Source organism: Dipteris shenzhenensis, chromosome 3 (genome assembly GCF_047967505.1).
Source record: "Dipteris shenzhenensis isolate YYH24624 ecotype China chromosome 3, Dip_SZ_1.0, whole genome shotgun sequence".
In the NCBI taxonomy this organism is placed as follows: domain Eukaryota; kingdom Viridiplantae; phylum Streptophyta; class Polypodiopsida; order Gleicheniales; family Dipteridaceae; genus Dipteris; species Dipteris shenzhenensis.
Window position 1 is genome coordinate 2,629,508 of NC_141598.1, and position 25,943 is coordinate 2,655,450.

Consider the following 25,943-nt stretch of genomic DNA (forward strand, 5'->3'; position numbering starts at 1 on the left):
ATATATATATATGTGTGTGTGTGTGTGTGTGTGTGTGTGTGTGTGTGTATAATTTATTAGGGCCTAATTTACCTTAAGCTTTTGGTGTTTTAAATTTCTATCCATGAAATTTAGAAAATTGTACCCACGTACATTTTTCTGAATGTGCCATGCTTAATTAAGGATTCTTATGAGTTAACTTCCAATGCAATTACAAATCAATGAGTTAACTTCAAATGCAATTAAAAATTCTTATGATTTAACTTCAAATGCAATCAGTGAACCTCACACCATTATTAGAATATAATATTAGGTCCTAACTTGGAGTAAAACTAGAGTTGGAACATCATTAGTGAAGCTTTTATGTTATTGTAAAATATGAACATTTTATCAAGATATCTCATTTTTTGATAGTTTTATTTACAACACTTTTAATTTGGAAAATACTTTCTATAAACTTTTGTAATTCTGGACCAAATGCACTTGGTCTCAAGGAGTGGCCATGTAGGACGTGAACACAAACATACATGCTTTGCACGTTTTCAAATCCTCTACCATTAAAGCAGGGATATGTAACTGTACTATTCCAAATTAAATTTTTGTAATCTTATATTTTTTAGTGGCTTTATTGGTCTCATATGGATAAAAGGATTTATGCCTTGGAATTCTATATGATTTCAATCTATTTTCTTTTGGAGGAAGAAACCAAGTGATTTTCTATATGGTAGGTAGTGAGTCCCACACATCAAATGATGAGGCTAATGCAAATTGTGTGGACTTGTGTAAGGGTAGGTGCATGCGCATGCACACATATATACACATACACATATGCACACACACATCTCTTGAAAAATTTTGTATGATTTTTTAAAATGGCATTCCCTCATTTTAGGATATTTTCATTTTATGTGTAATTTTTGTACTAGCTAGATTAATTACTAGTTTTCTCTAGCTATTAATATTTCATTTCCTTATTATAAAGGATGCCCCTTTTAATCAATGCTTATGGGTATATCTATTTCTAATTGATAGGGGACAAAAGTTAGTTGAATTATTGGTATCATAATACTTAGTAAATACTTGGGTCTAGTAGATAAGTAGTTCTTTCATTCCATATTAATAGGGGAGTTAACTTATTGGTTTATGGTATCATTCCATATTTATAGGGGAGTAAGGTAAGCCAATTAAATCATATCGTAATGCTTGGTAGATACATGGAATTCTTGTATAGTTAAACAATTGATATCATAAGGCTTTTGGTAGATACATGTAACATAGATCTAGAAAATGATGTCTCTTCACGATTTAGCTCTTTTATCCAAACATAACCAACTTAGTGGGTTGAAATTTGAACACCACATCACTATAAACACTAAACTTACTCTAGTGAACTTCTATTTAAATACTACCTTCTATCCTCATGCATCAACAAATGTACAATTGTAGTTGCAACAATACTATTGCTTACAAGACACAAATTTGGAGGTTAACAAAACTACAATAGATGGGGATATGACTATGATTGAGATATCCAAACCAAGCAGGCCTACTATATACTAACATTGTCTCATTTCCCTCCTCCCCTGTGCTCCCCCTTTTGTGTCACCTTTTGGCCTCTATTCATCTCTGCACTTTAACTTCCATTGAGGTGCACTCAAGGAGCTTCAGCCAACACCATGACCCTACTTTCTCCTTCAGGTGCCTTTTCTACTACCTTGCCACTACAAGTGAAGGCTTGAGGTGCTACAGCATGCAAAAAGTTGTGTTGATAGCAGTGCATCCTCCTTCCCTTTTTGTGTCGTGTAGGTCCCTTCTTCCTCCTCTCTTTCTCCTCTCTTCATCCTTTGTCTTGCAGGTCCCCTCTTCCTCCTCTCTTTGTCCTTGCCATGGTTATTTAGATCTCTCTACTTTGTCATCAACCTTAATGATGAAACATAGCTAGTGTGTTCCATTGTAACAAACAATATATTTAGGTCCCCTCTTCCTCCTCTCTTCATCCTTGCCATGGTTATTTAGCTCTCTCTACTTTGTCATCGACCTTAATGATGAAACGTAGTTGGTGTGTTCCATTGTAACAAACTATATGATTGGTTTTCCTATATTCTATAAGGTTGGTGATGAGTTTTAACAAATAGAGCAATTACTTCTATGCTCCATTATGACAAAAGCATCTCTTTATAATGTTATGAGATGATGCTGCCTCTGAACTTTTATAACATGTTGGTGAAACCTCTGTTGCAAAGTGTATGACTTTGTATCATGCATCATTATCGTTAAAAGTTGCAAAGCTTTGCATCATTAGTGCATTTTTTAATGATTATTGTAAAATTTGAACATTCTATAAAGATATCTCATTTGTTGATAAATATATTTACAATACTTATTATTTGGAAAATACATTCTAGCATATATTTGACAATATCTTGTATCAATAAAAACCAAAAACCCATTTGGCGATTGTGGACCACTTTGCACCTAGTCTCCAAGAGTGACCTAATTGGATTTGAGCGTGCGCATGTGCACACTCACACATACACATATGCACATGTGCATGCATGAGGAGGCTTGATGATCATATTACTTTGATGGCACTCACATTCATGGGATGAATTTGTTGGTACATGTGGAACCTTTTTACTTCCACAAATCTGATAGAGGTGGGGGAAGACATGGAGTAGACGGTAATGTTCCATCATCAACACATGCAACAACTAATGGGATTTCTTTCTATCATGCATCAGCTCAATGATCCCACTACGTGGATGTGGTCATCAAGTGGCATTCGATCCATTGGTGTAATCTCTATTGTCTCTATGGTTATTGTATTGTGTCAAAGTTCCTCATATCACAAAGTTTAAGCAACAATGACTTTTTAGGATGGCTATGTTTGCTTATGTTGGTTGCGGTTTGTTGTCCTTGCTTTTGAAAGGTACAATCAATCATCCATAGGAGCGCCCCAACGATATGGTGTGAAAGATGCATGACAAAACAAATGGGGTGTACCACTTATAAAGGAGCCCATACAGGCTAGAGTCATGAAGGCGAATGAGAGAGGTGAGAACTTTCTAGAGTTGTGTGAAGGAGTGTTCCTAGGTTTAGTGTTTGAAGGAAAAAAATTGGAGGTCACAAAAACGTGCACTTTTTTTGCAAACAAAGTTATAAATTGTGTGAAAGCTCTAATGCGAAATTTACGAAATTCTATTTTTAGACCTTGGAGGTGAGAGAAAGTTTGAATGTTTGAAAGTGGCGGGAAAAACTCCAACTTGAAAGCTTCATCACCGTCGCCACCGCTGCCGCGGTGATTTGGGCTGGGCTTCCGTGATGACAATGCAACCCTGCAGAGATTTTGCCCAGCGATCCATTGTCTCTCTCTTCTCCTCTTCTGCAACCGCTTCTGATACCAAGTATGCCCCTCCTGCTTTTGCTAAGCTCTCCCTTTTTTCCTTTGCTGCTCAGCATATTTGTTCGATTCTGCACGTCTCTTAAACAGGCACAGGGGAGCGTCTTCTTCAGTGTCTCTCGTTGATTTTTTGGACAAGAAGTTGGGAACACTCGCGACTGCACGAGAGGTGAGTTTCCAGTGTTCTTTTGTTCAAAAATGCTTGTCTGTTGGCTTTAAGGCCACACCGCTATGTCGTTGTACAATCGAAGCTCTACTTCCCCTTCCTCGATCGGCGTCTTTCTGTCGCATATACACAATCATTCGCGGTATCTACCTCATCCGTGCAACTATGTGAACTTGTAATGTGCGGTCAAGGTAGGAGTCTGAAAAGAAGAAGGATTCCCAGCTTGCCTTTTCATTCTTTCATGAGAACTCCGAAGAGGATATACTTCAGCCAAACCCCTCTACGAGTGGCAACCGAGTGATTGATGATTTGTTAAGTCAGAGACTTTCCAACAAGAGACATTTCCACCAAAAAGACACGTTTGAAAACACTTCACCAGAGCGCGGCGTTTCTAGCGTGAATTCTCAAGATGAACGGGTGTGTATAGAGGAGAACCCAAAGAGGTCACTCAAAAAGCTAAAGAGAAGAAAACGCACTCAAGGTACCTTTCAACGGCTAATCCATTTGTGTATGTAGTTACTACTTCCACAAGGCCCCTATGATTTGTCACTTGTTTGGCAGGGTCAACTCATGGCAGGAAGCTTGGGTGCAATCCTTCTAGACACTTGCTTGTGCTAGGGGATGATTTGGGAACTCGCTCAAATCCTGGGCGTAGCAGTTTCCAGAATCCAAAGCTAGGAAACTTCAACCACTGTAAGGAAGCTTGCCCATCCAAAGTTTGTGTTTTAAATCGTTTCCTCTTGGTATTTCTTTCCATTCGAGGCCACTCAATGGATGCTCGAACATTACTCTCTAATCAACCCCTTTTCAGCTTTAATGAACACAAAACTGACGTAAGTACATTCCTGTCCGCACAAATGTTTATTTTGCAAAATGCATCTCAAAAAGTAAATCTAATTCCCAACGTTAATAATTCCACACTGTGTTTTCCCGTCTGAGCTGATCTGAATTCTCTTTGATACTTTCTATCAGATGCTGATGGAGCAGGATGGTGGGATGAGGACATGGTGGGACTTGACAACGAAGTGGGTTCTACAATTATGTGGGAAGGGGTTGGGGCCATGAGCCTAGGGCACTCTTTGGGGCCAAGTGTATGATTGTGTGTCCCATGGGAATAGATTTATGAAATTGGGTTCCAGTGGCTTCTCAAGGATCCTGGTGAATCTAGACTCACATAGAACGCCTATATAGACACGTTAATGTTGGGAAAAATCATCCTTGATTTGTATAAACGCATTATCCAGGGTTATTACGCTGACAGTGAACTGCTTCATCAGTGCTTGCATGGGAAATTACTTGTATAAGAAAGTGCTGCAAATGCTTGATTCAGCTAGCAATTTGATTGTGCTTATTCTCCTTACCTTTCACAAAGTTGCTTACATGAATCTTAAAAAGTTACGCCAATTACTCAAGGATGAAGTGACATTTGGAAAGCACGAAAATGTGAAGGGCCAGGTGTGCCCAAGATAACCTCTCTACACTTGATATTTTAAATAGTAATTGTATAGGGTAGTTTCAATAGATAAAAGCTGAAAGTTGGAGCTCCAGAAAAGGACAGCCAGCAAGGGGGAGCTAGGGAGCAGCTTGTAGGTACTTGTGGGGAGATTTAGGGCAGCTTGTAGGAGCTTGGCAGCAGCTTCAGGAAAAAAAGATAGTCTAGACCAGCCCTTTTTGCACTCATGGATAACCTCCATTGTGGATCTTCTTAATGACAGTCCTTCACAGACTGTCCAGGCTTAGCTAACTAAGGTCTTACTCCCTATTCTGCCCTTGTGGCTGCCAATTATCCTCCCTACATGGCATACATGCCATAGTGCTGCTGGCTGTGTGCTTGCGGTCCACATGGCAGCCCACGGCCATCTGCAAATCTGCCCACATGGCAAACACTTGACAGTCCTCATGATCCATCCCTATTACTTGTCTCTCCCGGATGTCCTTCATGGGGGCTCACATGTGGCAAGATGACCCTCTTTTCTCACTATCTTTCCCTATTGATCTTGGCGTAAGCATGAAATGTCAAATGTGCATTTCAATTGACAGCTAATATCCAATGTGGGCCTACAGTGTGTTAGACTCTAGTGTTCCCAAGATAAGTTATGGGCAGTTGGAGATGCTCAAGGCAAAGCAAGAGGGGTTCAAAGTTACATGGATCGCATGAAGAAGTTCTCTTGAGTGTTCCATCATCCATGCCAAGTAGGAGCAGTTTATGTCCTTTGATGAGACTAAGACCGCTCAAGAGCATTAGGGTGGGGCAACACATGGAAGTCATAATTTATTTGTTTTAATTGCAAAAATAAAACTGCAAGAACGGAATTAATGCCTTGACTCTGCAAGAATTGGAGTGGTACGAGCCTTGAAATGAGGCATGGAGGGGTTAGAAATGGCATATGCTGGGTATATGGGACTGATAGGTAGAAGGGTTGAAGGGAGGACCGGGGGGCGGGGGGGCGTGGGGGATGGGTAATGTACGAGGAAACTAATCTCTTTCTAACTCTTGAATCGAATGGAGATTCTACCCTCTCACATCAGATTCCTCAATCCAAGGTTGCAAGTACACTTGGTGCACTACTCTTCCACACTATCCTAGGCATCCTCTAGCCCATGGCTATCTTCTGCATGAATGTACATGTCCAGAGCAACTGACCAGCAGATCTGGGCTGGAAGAGCAGCAAAACAGTGCCACCCTGCCAAGTGGGCAGTCCACAGCAGTAGGAGGCCTTCAAAAGACCCATGGTGGCCAGCAGCAGCCTTATATAGCCTCACGGTTCCTTATAATGGGACAATATTCCTAAAGCTGTGCCTCCTTTGCCATCCTCATGAGTAGTGTAGTACCAACTTCTTTTATCTATTACTTTTAGTCTATCCTCAAGGGTAGACCTACTTGCCTTGACCTCTTTGCAATGCGAAGAATAGAGCTAATAGAGAATTAGCTCTTAGCCAAAAGGCTAATTCTTCAATTTTGTCAGGGTCCATAAGTCCTCTAACATTGAGAGTCAATAAGGTCATCGTTTTATCTAACATTCTTTTTTAGCCCCTTTTTAGCCCTGGGGTTGGGGCTGTTTATTGGCACTGTGGCTGCTTTGGATTGTCTTCTCTTAGGTTGAACTATTGTGAATGCCTTGCCTTGACTAGTATCTTCATGAGAAGTATAGTAGCCTTTCCTTGATCATCCTCCTCTGACTCTTCCTCACTAGCTTGTGCATCTTCCATTGCATCTTCCCTATTGACATCCTCCTCAAATTCTTTGGACCACCACCCAGTCTCTATAACCATGTTATCATCTTGATTGACATTGTCCCTCTTCTCCATACTCTCGTCTTGTTCCTTGAGTGGATCAAAAGAATTATTATTGATTGTTTTTGCTTGTCTAATGTCCTTTTCACTACCTCTAGTGGGATTTTGACCAGTGGGTTGGCTTTTAGTAGGAGGGTTTGTGTTTTAGGTACCCACTTTTCAGTGGGAGAGGGTTGTTTGGTAGCATTGGCTTTTGGCTCCTTGGCTTTAGATCTCTTTGGAGGACAGTTTTTAACCACATGAGTGGACCCCATTCACACAAAAAACAGGAATGAAGGAGATTTTTATAAGTAAGCATTGGAGAAGTGAAAGGAAAGCATGAAGCTGAACACGAAACAAGAGAATGCTTATGGAATGAAGAAGGGTGAGGTCCATATGTAGGCACCTCTACATGAGCCACCAAGCTCCATAATCATCTCCTCAATCAGCTCCTAGAATCTCTCAATCAGCCTCTGTGGCATCTACCACCACCTGACAGTGCTTATGGGCACCTAACTGTGCTTCTAGCACACACACATAGAACCCAAGGTGTGCTTGGGGCATACACCTTGAGATATCCCAACAAACCCCTCCTCAAGGGAATGCCTCAGGCTATGTCAAGGATATATCTAGCCACATAGTGTCTCAAGCCATCTAATGGTGGTCAAGGATAAATCTATGGCTAGGATCTCATGCTAGCAAGGGTTCCCAAGGGTGTGAAGTCAAACCCCAATGGTTATCTCCCCTGCATGCACATGCACACAATGTTTGTAGGAGGTACCATGGAGCTAAACACATACACATGGCCTACATCATATGGTGACTAGAGGTGTTTACAAAGAACACAATAGTTTATTCCATTCATTTTGGAGGACTATCCAGGCAGAGTACCTTGACTCAAACATAAAAGAGAGATATGGAGCATATGTGGAGCTGGTTCAAAAAGTATAATCATCATAGGAGGCCTCAGCTTGTGGAGGCACATCAACCGAAAGTAAATTGGCGGTTTCTGGTTTTGTAGTTGCTTCCTTCTTGGCCTTACAAAACTTTTCATGGTGATTGTTTTTGCCACAATATTTGCAAGGATTGATCTTGAAGCAATCTTTTGAGAGGTGATTGGTCTTCCCACAATGTTTGCAAGGTGGAAACTTGCCCATTTGAGTTTTTATGGCATAGGCTGTGTCATTGCCTCTCTGGAGTTCCTTGTGTCTTTCTTCTTCTTGAAGGGTAGTAATAAGACTTCAAGAGTAGGATTAGGAAGATTTTTCAATGTGGTGACAACATGATCATAATCTTCAGGCATACTTTTGAGCAATACTACCATTGCATCATTTGTAGTGATTGGAGAGTTGATAGAGGCAAGTTGAGTCATGAGACTCCGCATGTGATTGACATGGGCAGCCAAGGGAGTGCCATTAGCCGTCTTCAATTCAAAGAAAGCAATCTTAAGTGACAATTTTGAGATGTGAGAGCTAGCACCAAAAAGAATATCAAGCTTTTGACAAGCTTCAGAAGGAGACTCCATATTAGAATATAGTCATCTCCTAAGCCAAGAGCAATAATGCCATAGGCTTTCTCCTCTCTAGCAGGATCTCATGTCGGGTGTGTAGGAGCTAAGGATTCTCTAGCATTAGAGGCTGTTGAAGAAGAAGTTGAAGCAAGTTTGACAAGCCCCCAAAGGTTTTCCCTCATCAATGTAAACTTAATTTTCATCTGCCATGTGTGAAAGCCTTTACCATTAAACTTATCAATATGCAAGAAGGTAGCCATGAGAGGGTCTAATCCAAAATGTCCAGTGTCTACTCTCTTTCAAGGATAGAAAAAGCTGAAAAGCTTCAAAGTATAAGCATTTGGTGTAGCAAAGATTTGTAACCAAATTCCATAATAAAAGTCATAGTGGAAATGATACTTCAACTTGCATGCTTCATAGAGGTGGCTAAATGAAAGTATTCCAGGCAAATCTAGGTATAGCAACCTAAAAGAAAGTTGTAGCCACAATTGTACTGATGCTATTCAACACTTTAAAATATCAGAAATGCTAAAGTAGCATCTAATGTAGCACCAAATTCACAACATTGTCAAAACTATCCAAAACAGAGGCCTAATTTTGGAGGGCTTGTATCTCACTCTTCAAGACACAGAAAAGAGGGCTTTGTAGGTAGAAATAAAGTTGGTATACTAGAGAAGAGCCATTGAAGAGAAAAGTCAAAATGCCACGTCACGTCACCATAGCTAAGAGCTTGATTGTCGACTGGTTTTTTCACGTTTGCTCCCTCCTTGGTGGATCATTTCACTTCAAAGTTGGACAGGGGCTAGCTCATGTTGTTGTGCAAGCGTGGCTCAGAGGAATTTAGAAATGGTTGCTCCAACAAGTCGTATTGCATGAAATGGCATCAGAAAGAAAGCAGCTGTTGCGCGGGTCTGAGGGCACCATTCCCTAATTGCTCTAACATGGAAGGTTTCCTATATGAAGGGTCTCTCCAGTTACAAGGACTCTAGAAGAGGTCCCTTGTAGGAGGAGAGTTATCACAAACCTACTCTATCGTCATCTTTTTCCCTTGGGTTAAATCTCTGCTCGTCGTCAAAATTATCACGGGCGATGGCTTGCTATATTTCCACCCAGCCTTCTCCCTTGGATAGTTGATTCACACATCTCTTCGTTATTTCATTCATTCCTATCCATGAGACCCTCAATTCCCTAGATAGTTCTCCTTGCCAAATGTCATCATTATAGCCTCTCCACTTGGTGCACCTTTTTACCCCTCTCTTGGGCACATTAAAATCCACTTGCCCCTTGGCATTATTGCACATTTAGGTGCACCTAGGCCTTAGCACTCAGAATTATCTAGTCAATGCCATTCCGCCCTCACCTAGGACCTTGGCAGTTACTTCTCTTGACCATTTTAATCACGCACATTAACTATTACAAAAGTTGGTCATCTAAGAGAAAATGCCCACCGATCTATCCGAGGTCATGCTATCTCGGCTAGAGCATAACATTCCTTCCCTCTTCAAGCATCAGTGTCCTCGATGATGAAATCTGGGAACGCTCTCCATAACTGGTATACGGATTCCCAGGTAGCTTCCGATAGAGGCTGACCATGCCATGCAACCAACACCGTGGGTATCTTTCGATTTCGTATTTGCATTGTTCCTCGGTCCAGGATTCTTGTTGGTTGGCGCCTTGCAATATCCTCTATCTCCTGAAACAAAACCACACCTTCGATTAGTGAGTCACCTGTATGCAAAAATTTCTTTAAGCGCGAAACATGAAAAACCGGCTGCACCTTACACCCCTGTGGCAATTCTAATTTATAGGCTACACTGCCTATTCTCTTTAGAATTAACCACGGCCCACAGTATCGAGGTGATAACTTAGCACACTCTCCTGAAGTCAACGACTTCAAGTGCGAAGGAATTCTGAGAAAAACTTTTTCTCCTTCTTCAAATACTCTTATAGACCGATTTTCATCCGCATACACCTTGGCTCTATCCATAGCCTGGCGGATATTAGCTCTCGCAAGTGCTAGCATCTCCTGCATCTGAACTACAAAGTTCACGACACTAGGCACTTTCTGAGGTACTCCAACTATAGTTGGATTGGCTGGCCTATAACCATAGTTCAGCTCAAACGGACTGAACCCAGTAGATGAATGTTTCCTATCATTGTAGGCAAACTCCAACAATGGCAACCACTTGTCCCATGTATGTTGCCTCAATGACACATATGCCCTCAGCATATCCTCTAAAGTCTGGTTGACTCTCTCCATTTGACCATCCATCTCAGGATGATCCCCACTACTCATTCCCAACTCAGTCATTAGTGTCTCAAATACCACTGTCCAAAAATGACCGGTAAATCTAACATCTCTGTCTGACACTATGGATCTAGGCAATCCATGCAGACGAAATATATGTCTAATAAACAAATCCGCCACTTGCGGGGCACTAACAGACTCTCTAGTCGGAATGAAGTGAGCCATCTTGGTTAGACGATCAACCACCACAAGGATAGAACTATACCCTCCTTGTGTTGCAGGTAGCCCTACAATAAAGTCCATGGAAATGCTCTCCCACTTACTTAGTGGTATTTCCAAGGGCCGTAAAAGTCCGGGTGGCTTCACCCGCTCGGCCTTACTTACCTGACACGAGAAACACCGTGTCACATATTCATGAATATGCTTTTTCATCCTTGGCCAAAAGAAATCTCGCTTCACGAGATCATAGGTCTTCTCGACACCTGGATGTCCCGCACACGGGCTATCATGGCACTGTCGAATGACTCTGCCTGAGATCATTCTGACTAGGTACTACAACCTTGCCATTTCTAACTAGCATACCATCCCTTATGGTATATCTTGCATAAGTTTGGCATTTTCTGGATGCCAGGTTATCCTTTTCATTTTCCCCGGGTTTTAACACATGAGCTTTAGGCCATAAGCTCTGGACAAACTCGTCCACCTTCTGAGTTTCTCTGATCTCGGTCATTAGAGCACTCTCTAATACCGTGAAACTCAGGTTGTGCATAATGCGAGACAACGCATCAGCCACCTTATTGTCTTTTCCTCTTCGGTACCGAATCGTTAGATTAAACTCCTGCATGAGCTCTGCCCACCTAGCTTGGCGGCCCCTCAAGTCAGGTTGTTTACAAAAATGTTTCAGAGTATCATGATCCACATCCACATAAAACTCTGAACCATACAAATAATGCCTCCATGTTTTCAAAGCATGGATAACTGCATACAACTCCAATTCATGAGTTGGCCAATTCCTTTGAGAGGGAGAAAGCTTCCTGCTTTCAAAGGCTACCGGCCTTCCCTCTTGAAGGAGAACTGCTCCTACCGCAATGCCACTTGCATCGGTTTCTAGGAACAACGGTTTCTGGGGATCAACTATTTTTAACACCGCGGTCCTGAGACCACAGCTTGTTTTATGGTGTTAAAACTTTCTTGTTGATTCTATCCCCAAATAAATGGTACTTTATCTGAGGTCAGATCAGTCAATGGCGATACTATTTCGGAATATCCTTTGATATGCCTTCTATTAAGTGTGAATTTCTCTTGTACCGTCACACAGCATCGCTGTTTCCACCCTTCCCTCTTCTCTTCCTGTCGCTCTGATACCAAAATATCACAAACCTACTCTATCGTCATCTTTTTCCCTTGGGTTAAATCTCTGCTCGTCGTCAAAATTATCACGGGCGATGGCTTGCTATATTTCCACCCAGCCTTCTCCCTTGGATAGTTGATTCACAGATCTCTTCGTTATTTCATTCATTCCTATCCATGAGACCCTCAATTCCCTAGATAGTTCTCCTTGCCAAATGTCATCATTATAGCCTCTCCACTTGGTGCACCTTTTTACCCCTCTCTTGGGCACATTAAAATCCACTTGCCCTTGGCATTATTGCACATTTAGGTGCACCTAGGCCTTAGCACTCAGAACTATCTAGTCAATGCCATTCCGCCCTCACCTAGGACCTTGGCAGTTACTTCTCTTGAACATTTTAATTACGCACATTAACTATTAGAAAAGTTGGTCATCTAAGAGAAAATGCCCACCGATCTATCCGAGGTCATGCTATCTCGGCTAGAGCATAACAAGAGTTGAGCCCTCTAAGTGGTTGGGCAGAAAGGGGGAAAATGAAGAGGAAGGTGGGGAAGAAGAAGAAGATGACATGGCATAAATGGGCTCAAGGAGGATCATAGTGCTCTGATACCATGTTGGAGAAGTGAAAGGAAAGCATGAAGCTGAACACGAAACAAGAGAATGCTTTTGGAATGAAGAAGGGTGAGGTCCATATGTAGGCACCTATACATGAGCCACCAAGCTCCACAATCATCTCCTCAATCAGCTCCTAGAATCTCTCAATCAGCCTATGTGGCATCTACCACCACCTAACAGTGCTTATGGGCACCTAACTGTGCTTCTAGCACACACACATAGAACCCAAGGTGTGCTTCGGGCATACACCTTGAGATATCCCAACACTAAGGATAGAAATCCTACTAAGCATGAGTAGACTAGAGAGTCTTGAAGCAAGTTGTCATCCAAAAAAGCCTTGACTATCTTACCTTCTCCATCTGCTTGATTCACTCCAGTAGGGTTTTGTGCTCCTCTCGTTGACGCCCAATGGTGGGAGGTCCTTAGTTTCTTCCTCGCTGGTTGAGGGTAATCTTGACTCTCCTGGAGTCTGCCTAGAATCTCTTCTATCTCCTCTTGGGTCTTTTTTGGAAGAGCCTCCACTGGTTGAAGGAGGACTGTCGCCAGTTATTGCTAGTCTATCTTAGTTGCTTCTTGTTTTATCATTTCACATGGCTCCTCCTTCATCACTTTGAACGAGTGGGTGCATGGAGACACAAATAGGACCTATACGTAAAGCTCTTCCTTCACTGCTGTCGGCTACATCCATGCACTGGAGAGATTGAGTAATGTGGGCTTTGTGTAAGTCTCTAGCCACCATGGTCCCATTTGCACTAGGAGAGCTAACAAAAGGATGTGATCCTAGGGGGAGATTTAAGAAACCACCTTGTGAGCTGCATGCACATAAGAGGGGTGCACAGCTCCTCCTCCTCTTCCACTGCGTGAAATTGGGCGAGCTCCATACTAGAAAGGTGGTGCTTCACATTGCTCAACCTGGTTGGACATAAGAGTAGGGAAGCGATGTTTGTCGAAGATGCTAAAGTGGTCTAGAAGCTGGGGAAAGTGAGCGTCGACGTCACGGGAGAACTCCAACAAGAAGTTAGGCTCAAACAGATGCTGAGGTAAGTCGAAGGAGATATCTACTGGGTTGATGGGAGTGGCTGAGTATAGGTGTAGGGATCTAACGTCACCCTCAAAACATCCTTTGTCGCTGTCTCCATCATCCTTCGTCTCCATTGAGGTTTTAGTAGATATATTTTCCCAACCACAAAGGTAACAATCATTTGAATAGGTTTGTTTTTTATCTCAAGTATCGTGTCCTACCACCACAATATATGCTTAACCTGGAAGATGATTTTTCTCTCCTCTCCCAAAATGGTTTACCAATGTTGTCCTACAGCAATAAGGTCATCACTTTGGCTTAACAGCTTGGAGTGTGAGATAACAATAAGGTGAAGCAGGTCATTAGAGGTTTGGATTTGAACATTCCATTTCCGGTGCAAAGCTTGAACTTGTTGACCTACATGTCTCATGTATCACAAAAGGCTCCAAGCTAAGGTGTTTTTCACCTATTCAAATATGCATAATGATGCAAATCTGTCAATCACAATAACACATTGCATTCTCACATCATGGGAAGGTCCCCCTCCAAGAACCCTATATATCCAGCTTGACAATACTGCAAGAGAAAACAAAAATTAGACATTTCTTGTGTACTTGTGCATGCTTGTGGATAAAGGAGTTGTTGATAAGATCAAAGTTCAATTTCTCTTGGTTGGTCATACTCTTGATCAAATAGATCAACTATTTAGTACATTCTCTAAGAAGCTTGGAAGAAATAATGCATCCACTTTGGAAGAGATGATGGATCTTGTGAAAAAATCTTATACTTCACGGCCTCAAGTTTGTCACTTGAAAGAGACCTACAATTTCATGAGATTTATTCAAGGTGGACCATGTGATGAATGGTGCATCAAGAGATCGAAGGACTTGAGCTTTTAGCATCAATTTTCCATAAAGATTAGAGCAGATCAAATACCATATCTATATGGTAAACAATATGCCTCTTCTTCAAATTGGGTACCCCGGATGGCTTGCAATTTCTATCTTTTGATCCAGTCTGTGAAATTCATGCTTCAATGCAAGAACCTCTAGTGATTGAGAGTGAGGTAAAGTAGGCACAAGCTCAAGGAATGGATGTTGACTACCATGATAGGTGCATGTCTGACAAGAGAGGTTTAATAGAGAAGGCAAAAACGTACTCTATAAGTGCAAACAGTGGAATGTGGTGGAATACTTTCTTTAAAGAACAAGCCCTCATCCTTTAATGGTTCAAGAGTAAAACTACTACTTTGCACAATGATTTTGTATGGCCAACACCTTATCCTCCTTGTAAACAAGTTGTACAATCTCAAAGTCTATCACTTGAGGTTAAAGCCTTAATCAACATACCTACACGAGAGATGTATCTTGGTGCACGACGATCTCATCAAAGACATTAAGAGCTCACTAAAATGTGGGCAGGTGCAACTCTTGCTCAAGAGGACCCTCTTGGGCATCCATTCTAGATTGCAAAAGTGGTAGAAATTCAAAACTCTATGCAACTTCCATTGTTGTGCAATGGCTTAGGACTACGCATGCTAATCCATTGAAAGGAACATCTGCTCTGAAAAATAGTTGCATGCGCAAAAAAGAAAAGGGCAAGAAGGGGGTACCAAAAACTAACCACGATTGGACGTTCTTGATCTTGGAGAAGTAGACATACTTGTTTATGATCTTGGAGAAGTAGACATACGTGTTTATGATTTTCAACTTACAAATGATGGACGCCTAAGGAAGAAGACAATACATATCCTCTTTGAGAAAGTTCCATCTTATGCGACACATCTTGTTGGATCCTCCTCCTCTAGACTCACACAGTTGTGAATGGAAGTAGCACTAGGTCTTCATAGGGATAAATACAATGTTCTTATTGATAGTGTGGAGGAGGATGGATCATCCACTTCTAGATCATTATCAATCATGACAATGACCTTGATGATGATGAAGCTGTAAGTGTTGATATAGATGAGAATGCACTTGTAGAGTAAGATGGTTTTTAGTTATGTGGGAATCTCCTAATGTTCATCTTTTTTCTAGTATCATTACATTAATAAATTGCCCAACTTTTCAATTCCTTTGGTAAAGTTGACAAACTATAAGGACTATGCATTGTGCTTTTAAAAATTTTGTAAATTTTGACACATTTAAAAATTACTAAGAAAAATACGCTTAAACTTAGAACTTTTTTTTTTGCATATTTTTTTTCCATAGTGATACTGTATAATAGTAATTTTAATTATGATAAAAAAAAGTATCAAATTTTGGCTTTTGAAAAAGGAATATTGGATTTAGTTCTCGTTTGGGCACAATGTTACCCATTTTATATGCAATAGTGCTAGATGAAAGAGAGCAAGGGGAAGGTAGTCAAAACCATGAACACTCCAAGGCAAGCAATAGCATGCGCGACCACGGTGTGGCTATCAAAGTCGAAAGCAACATCTCACGTTGTCACAAGTTCCGATAGTTGCCATGGAAACGTGACTACTCTTTAATCAAGAACCGAGGCGAGCAGGTCATTCTTTGTAATGTAGGACACTGGGAAGTGATAAAAGCTTCAAGGGACAAGGGTGAAGCTGTGCTACAGACTCTGTCAGACATGCAAATGAAGAAGGCCATCAAAAAAGGTAATCCTACATACTTACTGGTAATCCGGCAGGCAGACAAGGAGGGAGTTGAAGAGTCGACCTAGGATATAGAACATGTACCCCGAGAGGTCCAAGCCTTGCTGTGACAATACCAAGACATTATGCCTGAGAATGTTCCAAAGGGGCTACCACCAAAAGGAGGGATTGACCATCAAATTGAGGTCAGACCCACCAACTAAGGCTCCTTATAAACTTTCTCATGAACAAAATATGGAGCTTAAGAGCCTACTGAAGGAGTTGCTTGAGGCTGGATTTATTCGGCCCTCCAAGTCACCATATGGAGCCCCTATACTATTCATAAAGAAGAAGGATGGGGACTTGTTGTTGTGTGTAGACTATCAAGGCTCTCAACAAAATAACCATCAAGAACAAGTATCCACTTCCTAATATGCGAGACTTATTCTACTCGCTTGTACACGAAAGGTATTTCTCAAAAATTGATCTGAGATCCCGCTACCATCAAATCCGAATTGTAGAAGATGATGTGACTATGAGGACCAAATATGATTTGAATGACTGGATGGTGCTTGCCTTCGGGCTAACTAACGCTCGTGCAACCTTCTCCACATTGATGACACAAATCTTAAGAGATGTTTTGGTTGAGTATGTCTTGTTCTACCTTGATGACATCTTGATTTACTACAGGAATTTAAAAGATCATGTGCAACAACCCCCATCCCGCTTTCGCAAATTCGCCCTGCACACAAACATTGTGCGTGCATGCACAACACACACCTCTGCTTGCACGCATGTGCCCCCCCTCCCCCCTTGCACGCATGCATATCCACCTCCCACCCCCATGCCGCCCCCCCTTCCTTTCATGCATGTGCAAAACCCCCTCCCCACCCCCTTCCTTGTGCACATGCCCCCCCCCTCCCTCCCTCTTCTCTTGCGCAAATGCACAACCCCCCCTCCCCTTGCAAGCATGCACAACACCCCCCACCCCAAACACCACTGGTGCCCCCCCATACACGCATACACCACTAGTGCCCCCCCATACACGCGTACACAACTCCCCATTGTACGCATGCGTAAGCATCCCCCCCGCGCATGCATGCGCAACAACCCCCGACCCACCCCCCCAACATCGCGCGAGCATGCGCCCCCACATCCCACTCTTGCCTGTATGCACCAACCCGCCTTCCAAAATGTGTGCATTCGTGCCAACTCCCCAGCTAATGTGTGCATGCACACCCCCCGCCCTCCCCATGCATGCATGCCCCCCCCTCTGCCCTTGTGCACATGCGCCCCCACCCCCCTTGTGCACATTTGTGAAACCCTCCCCCCACCTTCCCCCCCTCTTTGCACGCATGCATGATCCCCCCCTCTCTCCTCCCCCCTTGCCACGGTTGCTTAGAGCATTTCGTGACGAATGGATCTACCACCCTGCTTGGTTGCTAGCGACTATTGTTGGAAAATTCAACGGTGGGATTGGCCTATCTTAAGTGTTCGGTGCCATCCAATGCAAAGGGAGACATGCAAGCTATCTTGGTGAGGTTAGACTTTGGGTGTAAATTCTGACAATGCTTTCCCTTTAATTGATGAGGACATCGATTCTTTTGAGCGGGGTGTTGGAAAAGTCAACGTTATGATTGACCTATCATGAGTGTTCAGTGCCGTCCAATGCAAAGGGAGACACCATGGTGCCTAACGACCAACTACTATTATATGGCAGATAGTGGTCTCTCATGTGAGGTTGCGTTCCATGAGGAAAACATCAACGATCGTTTGTGCTCCCTCTTGCTTGTACATACTTTCTATTGCAATCAAGCGTTCTCAAGCGTTCGTTTGGCACTCCATCTAGTACCATCTTGCAAGTAACGTCTCATGCCGTCTTATGGATTGTGATCTCGTGGTGCATGTTCATGAGCACGCACTGGAAAGCTAAACATGGGAAGGGACCTGAGTGCACGTGAAAGCGAGGGGAACGGTAAGGACCCCCGCATTCTCCATACCATTGTATAAACTATGCACCATTCGATACCGTTTCGAAAGGAATTCGGGACGCACTAGAAAGCAAAACATGGTAAGGGGCCTCAGTACACGTGAAAGTGAGGAGAACGGTGAGGACCCTTGCATTCTCCATAGCATTGTATAAACTATGAACCGTTCGGTACCATTCTCGAAAGGAATCTGAGACTTGTAGTGAGCTTGAGGAATCCGACATGCTGACCTTGAGCAAAGGCCACTAGCCAACCAAGGAAACGTGGGCTAGTCAGGACGTTGTGTAGTGGAGGATCGTGATGACTCGTGAACTTGTAGACCGAAGAACATGAAGCCTGAGGGCTTGCCCAATGGGGTATGGTACAGTGGGATAACTATGCGACTAGCCCGTGCTAGAGGTCGTGTTTGGCTAACGCTACACATAAAGGGATTGTGGTATCAAATTAGAAGCCAAGGGAGGAAGGATTGGGACTAGACAATGGGTTCGACATGAGGAGCCACAACTTGGAGACTAAGTTCAAGATCCTAGTACCTTACAACTACTATTAGCGGAGGGTCATGATGACTCGTGTGAACTTGTAGACCGAAGAACATGAAGGCTGAGGGCTTGCCCAATGGGGTATGGTGCAGTGGGATAACTAGGCCACCAGCCCGTGCCAAAGGTCGTGTTTGGCTAACGCTATGCATAAAGGGATTGTGGTATCAAATACAAAGCCAAGGGAGGAAGGATTGGGACTAGGCAATGGGTTCGACATGAGGAGCCACAACTTGGAGACTAAGTTCAAGACCCTAGTACCTTACAACTACTATTAGAATCCCAAAAGTCAACTGTAGAGTTGATTGCATGAGTCAAGGTTAGAGTTGACCGCCGTGATTGTTTAGTAGAGTTTCTAACCTACCATCCCCTATTATAAGGCTGGTGGGTCATTTGAACCCCTTAGAGGCGTGGTGCCAACCTCTTGTAAATATGATGAATAAAGATCTATTTGACATATTGGTCTCTCGAGTTTGCACATGCACACACTAGGAGGGTAGGCTCGAGAGCAAGTACAAGAAGGTTTTAAGCTTGTCAAATGCTTTTTGCAAGCAAGCCACATTTTGCATACATGTCGACCAAAGTGCCATCAACTACAAGATCTCCTTCCAACCACTTTCTCGCAATCTCATCATGAGTCTCTCGACCATTGTCTATGGCTCCTATGCTGCCACAAGCTCTCAGGCTGCAAACCAATGTGGCAACATAGGGGACGATGCCTTCCAATTGCATCTGTTTGAAACAGTTGAGTGCTTACCAAGACCATGTTCAACATATCCTACGATTATTTCGTTCCACAATACTACAACAACCCCAAGCTTTTGTAAGCTAGCCACACCTAGCATACATATCCACTAAGGTGTTGCCAACAAAAAAAACTCTCTTTCTAACCCTTTCTGGCAATCTCAGCATGTATCTCTTAGCCATTGTCTATGGCTCCTATGCTGCCGCAAGTTTTTAAGATGTAAACCATTGTCAGAGCATCCAGAAAGACACCATACGCTCCCCTTGCCTCCGTTCAAAACAGTCCAGTGCTTCCTCACCAAGCGCGTGTTCAACATATCCTGCGATTAGCACCATCCACGACATTACAATTCGAACTAGAAGCCTGTCAAATGCTTCCCTTGATTTCGCAAGCAGCAACATTTGGCATACATATCTACCAAACTGTTGCCAACAGAAAGATCTCTTTCCAACCCCTTTCTATCAATCTCAGCATGTATTTCTTGGCCCTTAACTATGACTCGTATGCGGCCACAAGCTTTCAAGCTGCAAACAAATGTAACTGCATCGGGGAAGATGCCTGCCACTTGCATCTGTTCAAAACAGCTTAGTGCTTACTCTCAAAGACTATGTTCAGCATATCCTGCTTTTTTTGTTGTCCCATGAGACAACATCTTGAACTGGCAGGTTATAAAACACTTCCCATGCTTTTGAAAGCAAACCACATTTCACATACATAGCAACCAAAGAGTTCCCAAGGAGAGGATCCCTCTCCAATCCCTTTCTGGCAATCTCAGCATGTATTCATCTTCTCCTTCCATCATCTTTGAGCCTCTCACAAGCCTTCAGCAAGGCCACAAACGTACACAATCCTCGTATAGGTTGTGTGCATGCTGTAATTCTCCATTCAATATATGCACATTCCGATCAACCAACATGTCAAAAACCTGCTGAGCATCACATATGCTTCTCCGTTGCACCAGAAAAGGGCCGATTTACTTCCCTAGAGATCTATGATCTTCCAGCCCATCTCTACACATATAGGCATGTAAGCGCTTGATGTACGCTAGGCTTTTATATTTTCTGCAATTTTGCAATATGCACACAAAGTTCCCAACCAAAGGCAGCTGGGGTGTTTGCTCCAAATAAGTGAGCACCTCCTTAAAGCTAAGCATTTCCCAGCCACTGTTCACATGCCTTCGCAATTCATTATTTCACATGCATTCTGTATTACTGTATTTCACTGTTCACTCACAATTCTTGTATCTCACATTTATTTGCCTGTGTCCAGACATAAAGTTGGCCTAGCAACCACCGCTGACCAAGCCATGGTTTTCAGATTTTGACCAGGCCTGACCCCTGGATGTTTTGGCCCTACGCATTCCCTTGTTTGCAGACACCTTTTTCTTGAGCATGTCTTTAAAATACCTGGACTGTACCCACTGTCCATACATGGTACTTGAATGAGGCACTTGAAAAGAAAAGGAAAACGATGACATGGTACGGGGAATGTAACAACACAAGATAAAAAGAGATCTCGTGAGTGAAGTAAAACTTCCGGCTCCCATTATATGCAGTCTATACCTCCTTGGAGAGAGAATCCTGGGTCCATATCCTGATTACTTGCATACTGAGAGAACTTCTGACCAGCCCATGTGTACAGCAGCATTGCTTAGAGACATATTCATTAAGAAATATCATACTTCTTAACCAAAAGGACACCGACACCTAAGATTTATTAAACTGTTCCATTTTCCTGCATGTTGTGAACCCCCGGAAAAGAAATTCAACATCCAAAATTACCAAGTCAATAGCACACATCCACAAAAATCCATCATTGGTCGACCTCACTGGAGGCAACATTCGGTATTTTTCTAGCCATACACCTGCAGACACTGGCACTTGTATTGAACCATCTCCCCGATAAATTCCCTTTCTGGTCACGGACAATTTTACGCTTTTAGCCAAAACAATAGAGGACATGTGGAATGAACATGCATGCACAAAGTTATTCCATTGTTGGTTTCGTCTCTGCCACACAGAATATATGTGCACATGTATTCCTAATTCCAGTGACGAGTAAATACTGTTATAGATAATGCCTCGCCAGGCTACAATCGAACTTTAAACCAGAAACATCCTAGAATGCATGAATTAGAACATGTAAGACATGGCATATATAATACTTGCAATGGGACTCTAAATGCTTCATAATTGGTAGAGGGTTATAGATCTTGCCAAGAATTACACATTTCACCTTTGTCCAGGGCAAATTTATGGTAAAAAGGAGATTATCATCTACAGGAGGTGATATTACAAAGCTAAATAAACAGGGACTTCATCATTTTGCTTATGTACAAAAAAATTGGTAAATCGAAAAGCCAAGATATCACAGTGTGTACAGGAACCTAATGGAAATCAATTTAGACATTTCAAATCTTATCAGATCCTATATCATTACACAAACTTGTGACTTCAAATAGTCTTTCCCCAACAGGGGAGGATGCAAACAGGGACTTTCCCAGCTCCAATGCATCCTTTTGTCTTAGGCGTGTGCCCTGTTGTCCAACTACTACAGCTGCTACTCTTGCAGCCAAGTTACCCATGCTCTTTAGGTCAGATACTCCCTTGAGGATACCATATAATATACCTGCTGCGTAGGCATCACCTGCTCCACAAGTGTCTACAGGAACACATGGTGCAGGTGATATGTATATGACTTCTCCAGTTACGCCAATGTATGAACCCCGAGCTCCATCCGTGACAGAAACAAAGGGGCAAGACTGGCTCAAATGGTGCGCAGCCAATGCCGGGCTTACGTTTGACCCGAACCCACAAATGGCCCTTGCCTCATCACTATTGGTGAAAAGAATATCTGTACACAGAGCCATTACATCCCTGCCCACATGAAAATTAAACAAAAACATATGAATTTGATACTTCTTCATTCAATTTGCAATAAGCAAGTCCCCGCCTCATCGAAGCCCCCCCCCCCCCAACAAAAGAAAAAAAGCTGACATACACTGTTGATCCACTCCCATCCTCAGAGCACACACCCTAAAATATCTAAACACAAGGAAGTGCAGGCTAGTTTGCGACAGACCAAAATTGTTTGCGATGCCTTGCCACACATGACACATCACTAGCAGTGAGAGCAACCAATACACCATTTTTGTGCGCAGCCTCACAAGCCTGAGCGATGGCATCTATCGTCTGAGAAATCTCCCATAAGTAACCTTCGACTACCAATATCTTTGCACTGGAAATTGTCCTTGACAATGTTGAATTGAAATTGACAACAGAAGACATGCCCTGTACTTTGCATAAGCAACAAGAACATCAGAAACACCATCGAGCATATCTGAATAAGACAGCATTTGCCAAATTCCAGCCTTTGCCAGCTTAGAACAGTAAAGCAACAGTGATCTGAGAACACACCTGATATGACAGCATTGTCCGATGAGCATCTGGAGTTGTAAGAACAATCACCGTGCCAGTAGTGCCATCAACGATTGGTGGGGAAAGAAAATGCACATTAGCTTTGAGAAGCTTTGCCCTGTACAGAAAAAGGTGGTTGAAAGATGCTCAGTTTGTTTCAAAGTTTGCTGTCAGAAAGTCTTTCAAAACCTTCAGCCAGACACAGCAAAGGACCTGTAAAAATCACCCAAGGGATCACTGCCTACGCTTCCAGTCATTGCTACGTTGAGAGCCGAGCTGTTGCTGTCTGAATAACCAAGCCTTGCCAGAGCTACGAGCGTATTAGACAAAGATCCACCAGCAGACGCTTTGAAAGAGCACCCATCCAAAGCCCTTAAAACCTTTCCTCTTTCTTCATGGTTAATGACCTTTCGGGTGCCTTTCTCAAGCTCTAGCTTCTCTATGAACTCCTCTCCCACCATGCCTGAAAAATCCACCTAAAAAGGAAACAAATATTATCATGTTTCAGGGCTGTACAAATGCTATTATCGGCTAGGTCATAAAAATGGCAATGAGAGAAACTACGTCTCCATGAAGAAACCAAATAAGGTAATTTCAATTGTAAATACGCTTTGCACGTAATTTACAAAACAAAGAAAAATCCACGCTTCGATAGCCAAATGTCTCTCAAAGGCTACTCCCAAATTTTCAAATTTAAGGCCACGAGGACTGTTTTTAAAAAAAGATTACACAACAGGCATGGAATGACATGCCTACTCATGCTATTACAACCCATAAACATATTTATGGAATCTAAAATGCACAAATGCACGTCTCCTCGTAATTCATGGAATCTCAAATGCACAAAAGTACGTCTCCTCGTAATGCTTATACTTGAACGACCGTTTCCAAATTTCGAGCTCTAGCTTGAAGTCTCACATCATGAACCCTGGCAACAGGAACATGTAATATTTAGCACTCCCTCTGAACTCCCAACACAAAAAACCCGGATAGAGGAAAGCCTGGATCACATATCCCGTCTACTGACAAATGGGATAGGTAAGAGGTCTTCTCGCTCATTAGAACTTTGTCCCGTTGTTAGGAAACGCATTGTTTTGAACTAAAGTGAAAAGCGTGTACCGCAAGTGAATATCAAAGTACCATAGCTTGGCCCAAGCCCACAACGTCCCAGCGGTCAGGTAATGTTGCCTCTGATAGCTGATCGATTGACTCGTTCTCCAAATCTCTGCCACATGCATGTACCGCCCTTCGCCTTCGGCCGACTGGCTGTCTGCGATCCACCCTACCTTGACAATTGAAAATTTTAAGCCAAACCAACTCACTTATAACGCAAGACGGTGGGCAGGCTTCCGCTCTCGCAAAGCAGAAGGAGCTGAGGGAAGATAGAGGGAGGATGAAATTGATGGAAAAGAAGTCCCTGGAGGCAGGAAATTCCCTCCGACTGGCATCATTCCTGCCGAGTGGGAGATTAGAAACGTATACCACAGGTGAAAGGAAGTTAAGGCGTGGAGCAGGCGATAAGGAGAGGCCTCCGCCCCCCGACGACAGAGTGCAACTAGCCCCAGCCATGGACAAAGATCCGTACTGAGCAACAGAGAGAGATCACATGGATGGCAGAATGCGAGAGAAAACAGAATCCTCCCAAGAAGACACCAGTGCGTGCCTGTTGAGAGTGTTGTGTTGTTGTTGTTGTTGTTGTTGTCATCCCCCTCTCCTTAACTCCTCTCCGGTTGCGTCAGCATCACCCCCTAGGCCCGATCACACAAGGTGGAAACTTACTTTGACGTGGCAGCAGCTGATTTGATAAATAATTTCTTGGCCAGCCACAGTTCCGGTGCCTTGAGTCCACCATGGGCACTGTGTGTCAGCACCCCACCCATTCAAGTCGTGAGGAGCTCGCTTACGCCGCACAATGAGCACCCTCTCTGGAGCTTGAGTTGGTACACGTAGAGAATAATCATTCAAGGAGAGTTGATCAAGTGATCTCCTAGTCATCGTGCACCAACCTTTGAGATCCCGTGGAATCACTAGTATCACGCTAGAAGGCCAACTTGGTGCTATGCACTGTAAGGTGGCTTGAAGAAAGGAAACTCCGCATTGGATAAACCATAACTCTCCTTGACATGCTCACCTATCAAGCCCTTTGTCATGCATTCTCCTAGACATCCTTGGCCATTATAATGTGAACAAGGGCAATCTGAATGACAAATGGGAGTTTATTCACCCAAATAATAAGGTTCAATGACCCATCACCACGCAGCCCTGTCGAGCCATGGCACTAAGCTCCATTAACTCCCTTTCTCTAGAGAGCAATGTATTGAGTAAGCAAGTCAAAGTGCTTGTTGATACACATATTCAACTTAGATTGAAGGATCTCTTGCTAAGAAAGCCGTGCATGAGAAAAGCTAACAATTCCCTACTGCTCAATAAAAAAACTTGTCATTAGAGCCCAAGGCTGAGGAGAGTGAAGTCGGGTAATCCATTTGAAGCATAATCTCTCGCATCTCTGTTTTGTTTACTAGATGCCAACGCCACCTATGTCCTGGGGGCTGTGAAGCACTTGAAGCTGTGCATGGCTCAAGATATGCAAAACACCAAGATTGCCCTACGAGACGGCTCAAACAACGGACTGACAGGGAGTTTCCACTCCAAACTTGAAGCTGTGCAAAAACCAAGGCCTCTTAAAACTTAAAACTATGCAGTGAAGTCAACAAAATTCCCAGGTGCGAAACAGCTCTACACCTCTTGAGTCCTTTATTATTTGCTGGAATGAATTTGGTCCTTACCTATTTTGTACGCAAACAAAGCCTCCTTCATCTTGGAAGCCGCAACTCCACCTATTTAGCTACGTGGGTGTGTCGCTTTTGGCTAGAAGAGTTTCGCTTTTAACCGGATGGAAGCAACATTAGCCAGGATGGGTTCACCATACCAACGGCTAGCAATCGTTAGAAGATGGTAAGAACGATTACTATATATCTTACAAAACGTGTTAGAACAAGTGAGTTGTACAAGGCAAGTCCTCATCGTGACACATCAGCAAAAGTTACAGGATCCCATTGATGATAAACACCACTTATCCATCATCAATCCTGCACA

General features: G+C 43.0%; 2 protein-coding genes across 3 annotated transcripts; one reads left to right on the plus strand and one right to left on the minus strand.

Moving 5' to 3' along the window:
• Positions 1 to 3,300: 3,300 nt before the first annotated feature.
• LOC147903228 (RNA-binding protein) lies at positions 3,301 to 4,766 on the plus strand. The gene is made up of 5 exons (XM_087371149.1): positions 3,301 to 3,383; positions 3,470 to 3,548; positions 3,741 to 4,026; positions 4,107 to 4,238; positions 4,518 to 4,766. Exons 1-5 carry the CDS (start codon positions 3,301 to 3,303, stop codon positions 4,640 to 4,642), a joined length of 705 nt encoding a protein of 234 aa, XP_087227275.1. The 3' UTR covers positions 4,643 to 4,766.
• Positions 4,767 to 21,626: 16,860 nt separating this feature from the next.
• NARA5 (pfkB-like carbohydrate kinase family protein) lies at positions 21,627 to 24,522 on the minus strand. Of its 2 annotated transcripts, none has more exons than XM_087372997.1 (5): positions 23,967 to 24,103; positions 23,061 to 23,323; positions 22,848 to 22,965; positions 22,513 to 22,721; positions 21,627 to 22,307 (listed from the first exon to the last, which is right to left on the minus strand). In XM_087372997.1, the coding sequence occupies exons 2-5, from the start codon at positions 23,306 to 23,308 to the stop codon at positions 21,842 to 21,844; spliced, it is 1,041 nt and encodes a 346-aa protein (XP_087229123.1). In that variant the 5' UTR covers positions 23,309 to 23,323; positions 23,967 to 24,103; the 3' UTR covers positions 21,627 to 21,841. The 2 variants fall into 2 exon arrangements, with proteins under 2 accessions (XP_087229123.1, XP_087229122.1); XM_087372996.1 differs by having other exon boundaries at positions 21,629 to 22,307; positions 23,988 to 24,522.
• Positions 24,523 to 25,943: the final 1,421 nt, after the last annotated feature.

Coding starts and splice junctions, on each gene's coding strand:
- LOC147903228 (XM_087371149.1), top strand. CDS start 3,301: ATGACAATGCAACCCTGCAGAGATTTTGCCCAGCGATCCATTGTCTCT. Junction 3,549..3,740: donor CACTCGCGACTGCACGAGAG/GTGAGTTTCCAG, acceptor CGGTCAAGGTAG/GAGTCTGAAAAGAAGAAGGA. Junction 4,239..4,517: donor GCTAGGAAACTTCAACCACT/GTAAGGAAGCTT, acceptor ACTTTCTATCAG/ATGCTGATGGAGCAGGATGG.
- NARA5 (XM_087372996.1), bottom strand. CDS start 24,416: ATGGCTGGGGCTAGTTGCACTCTGTCGTCGGGGGGCGGAGGCCTCTCC. Junction 23,324..23,987: donor TGGGCTTGGGCCAAGCTATG/GTACTTTGATAT, acceptor TTTCCTTTTTAG/GTGGATTTTTCAGGCATGGT. Junction 22,966..23,060: donor CCCTTGGGTGATTTTTACAG/GTCCTTTGCTGT, acceptor TTTTCTGTACAG/GGCAAAGCTTCTCAAAGCTA.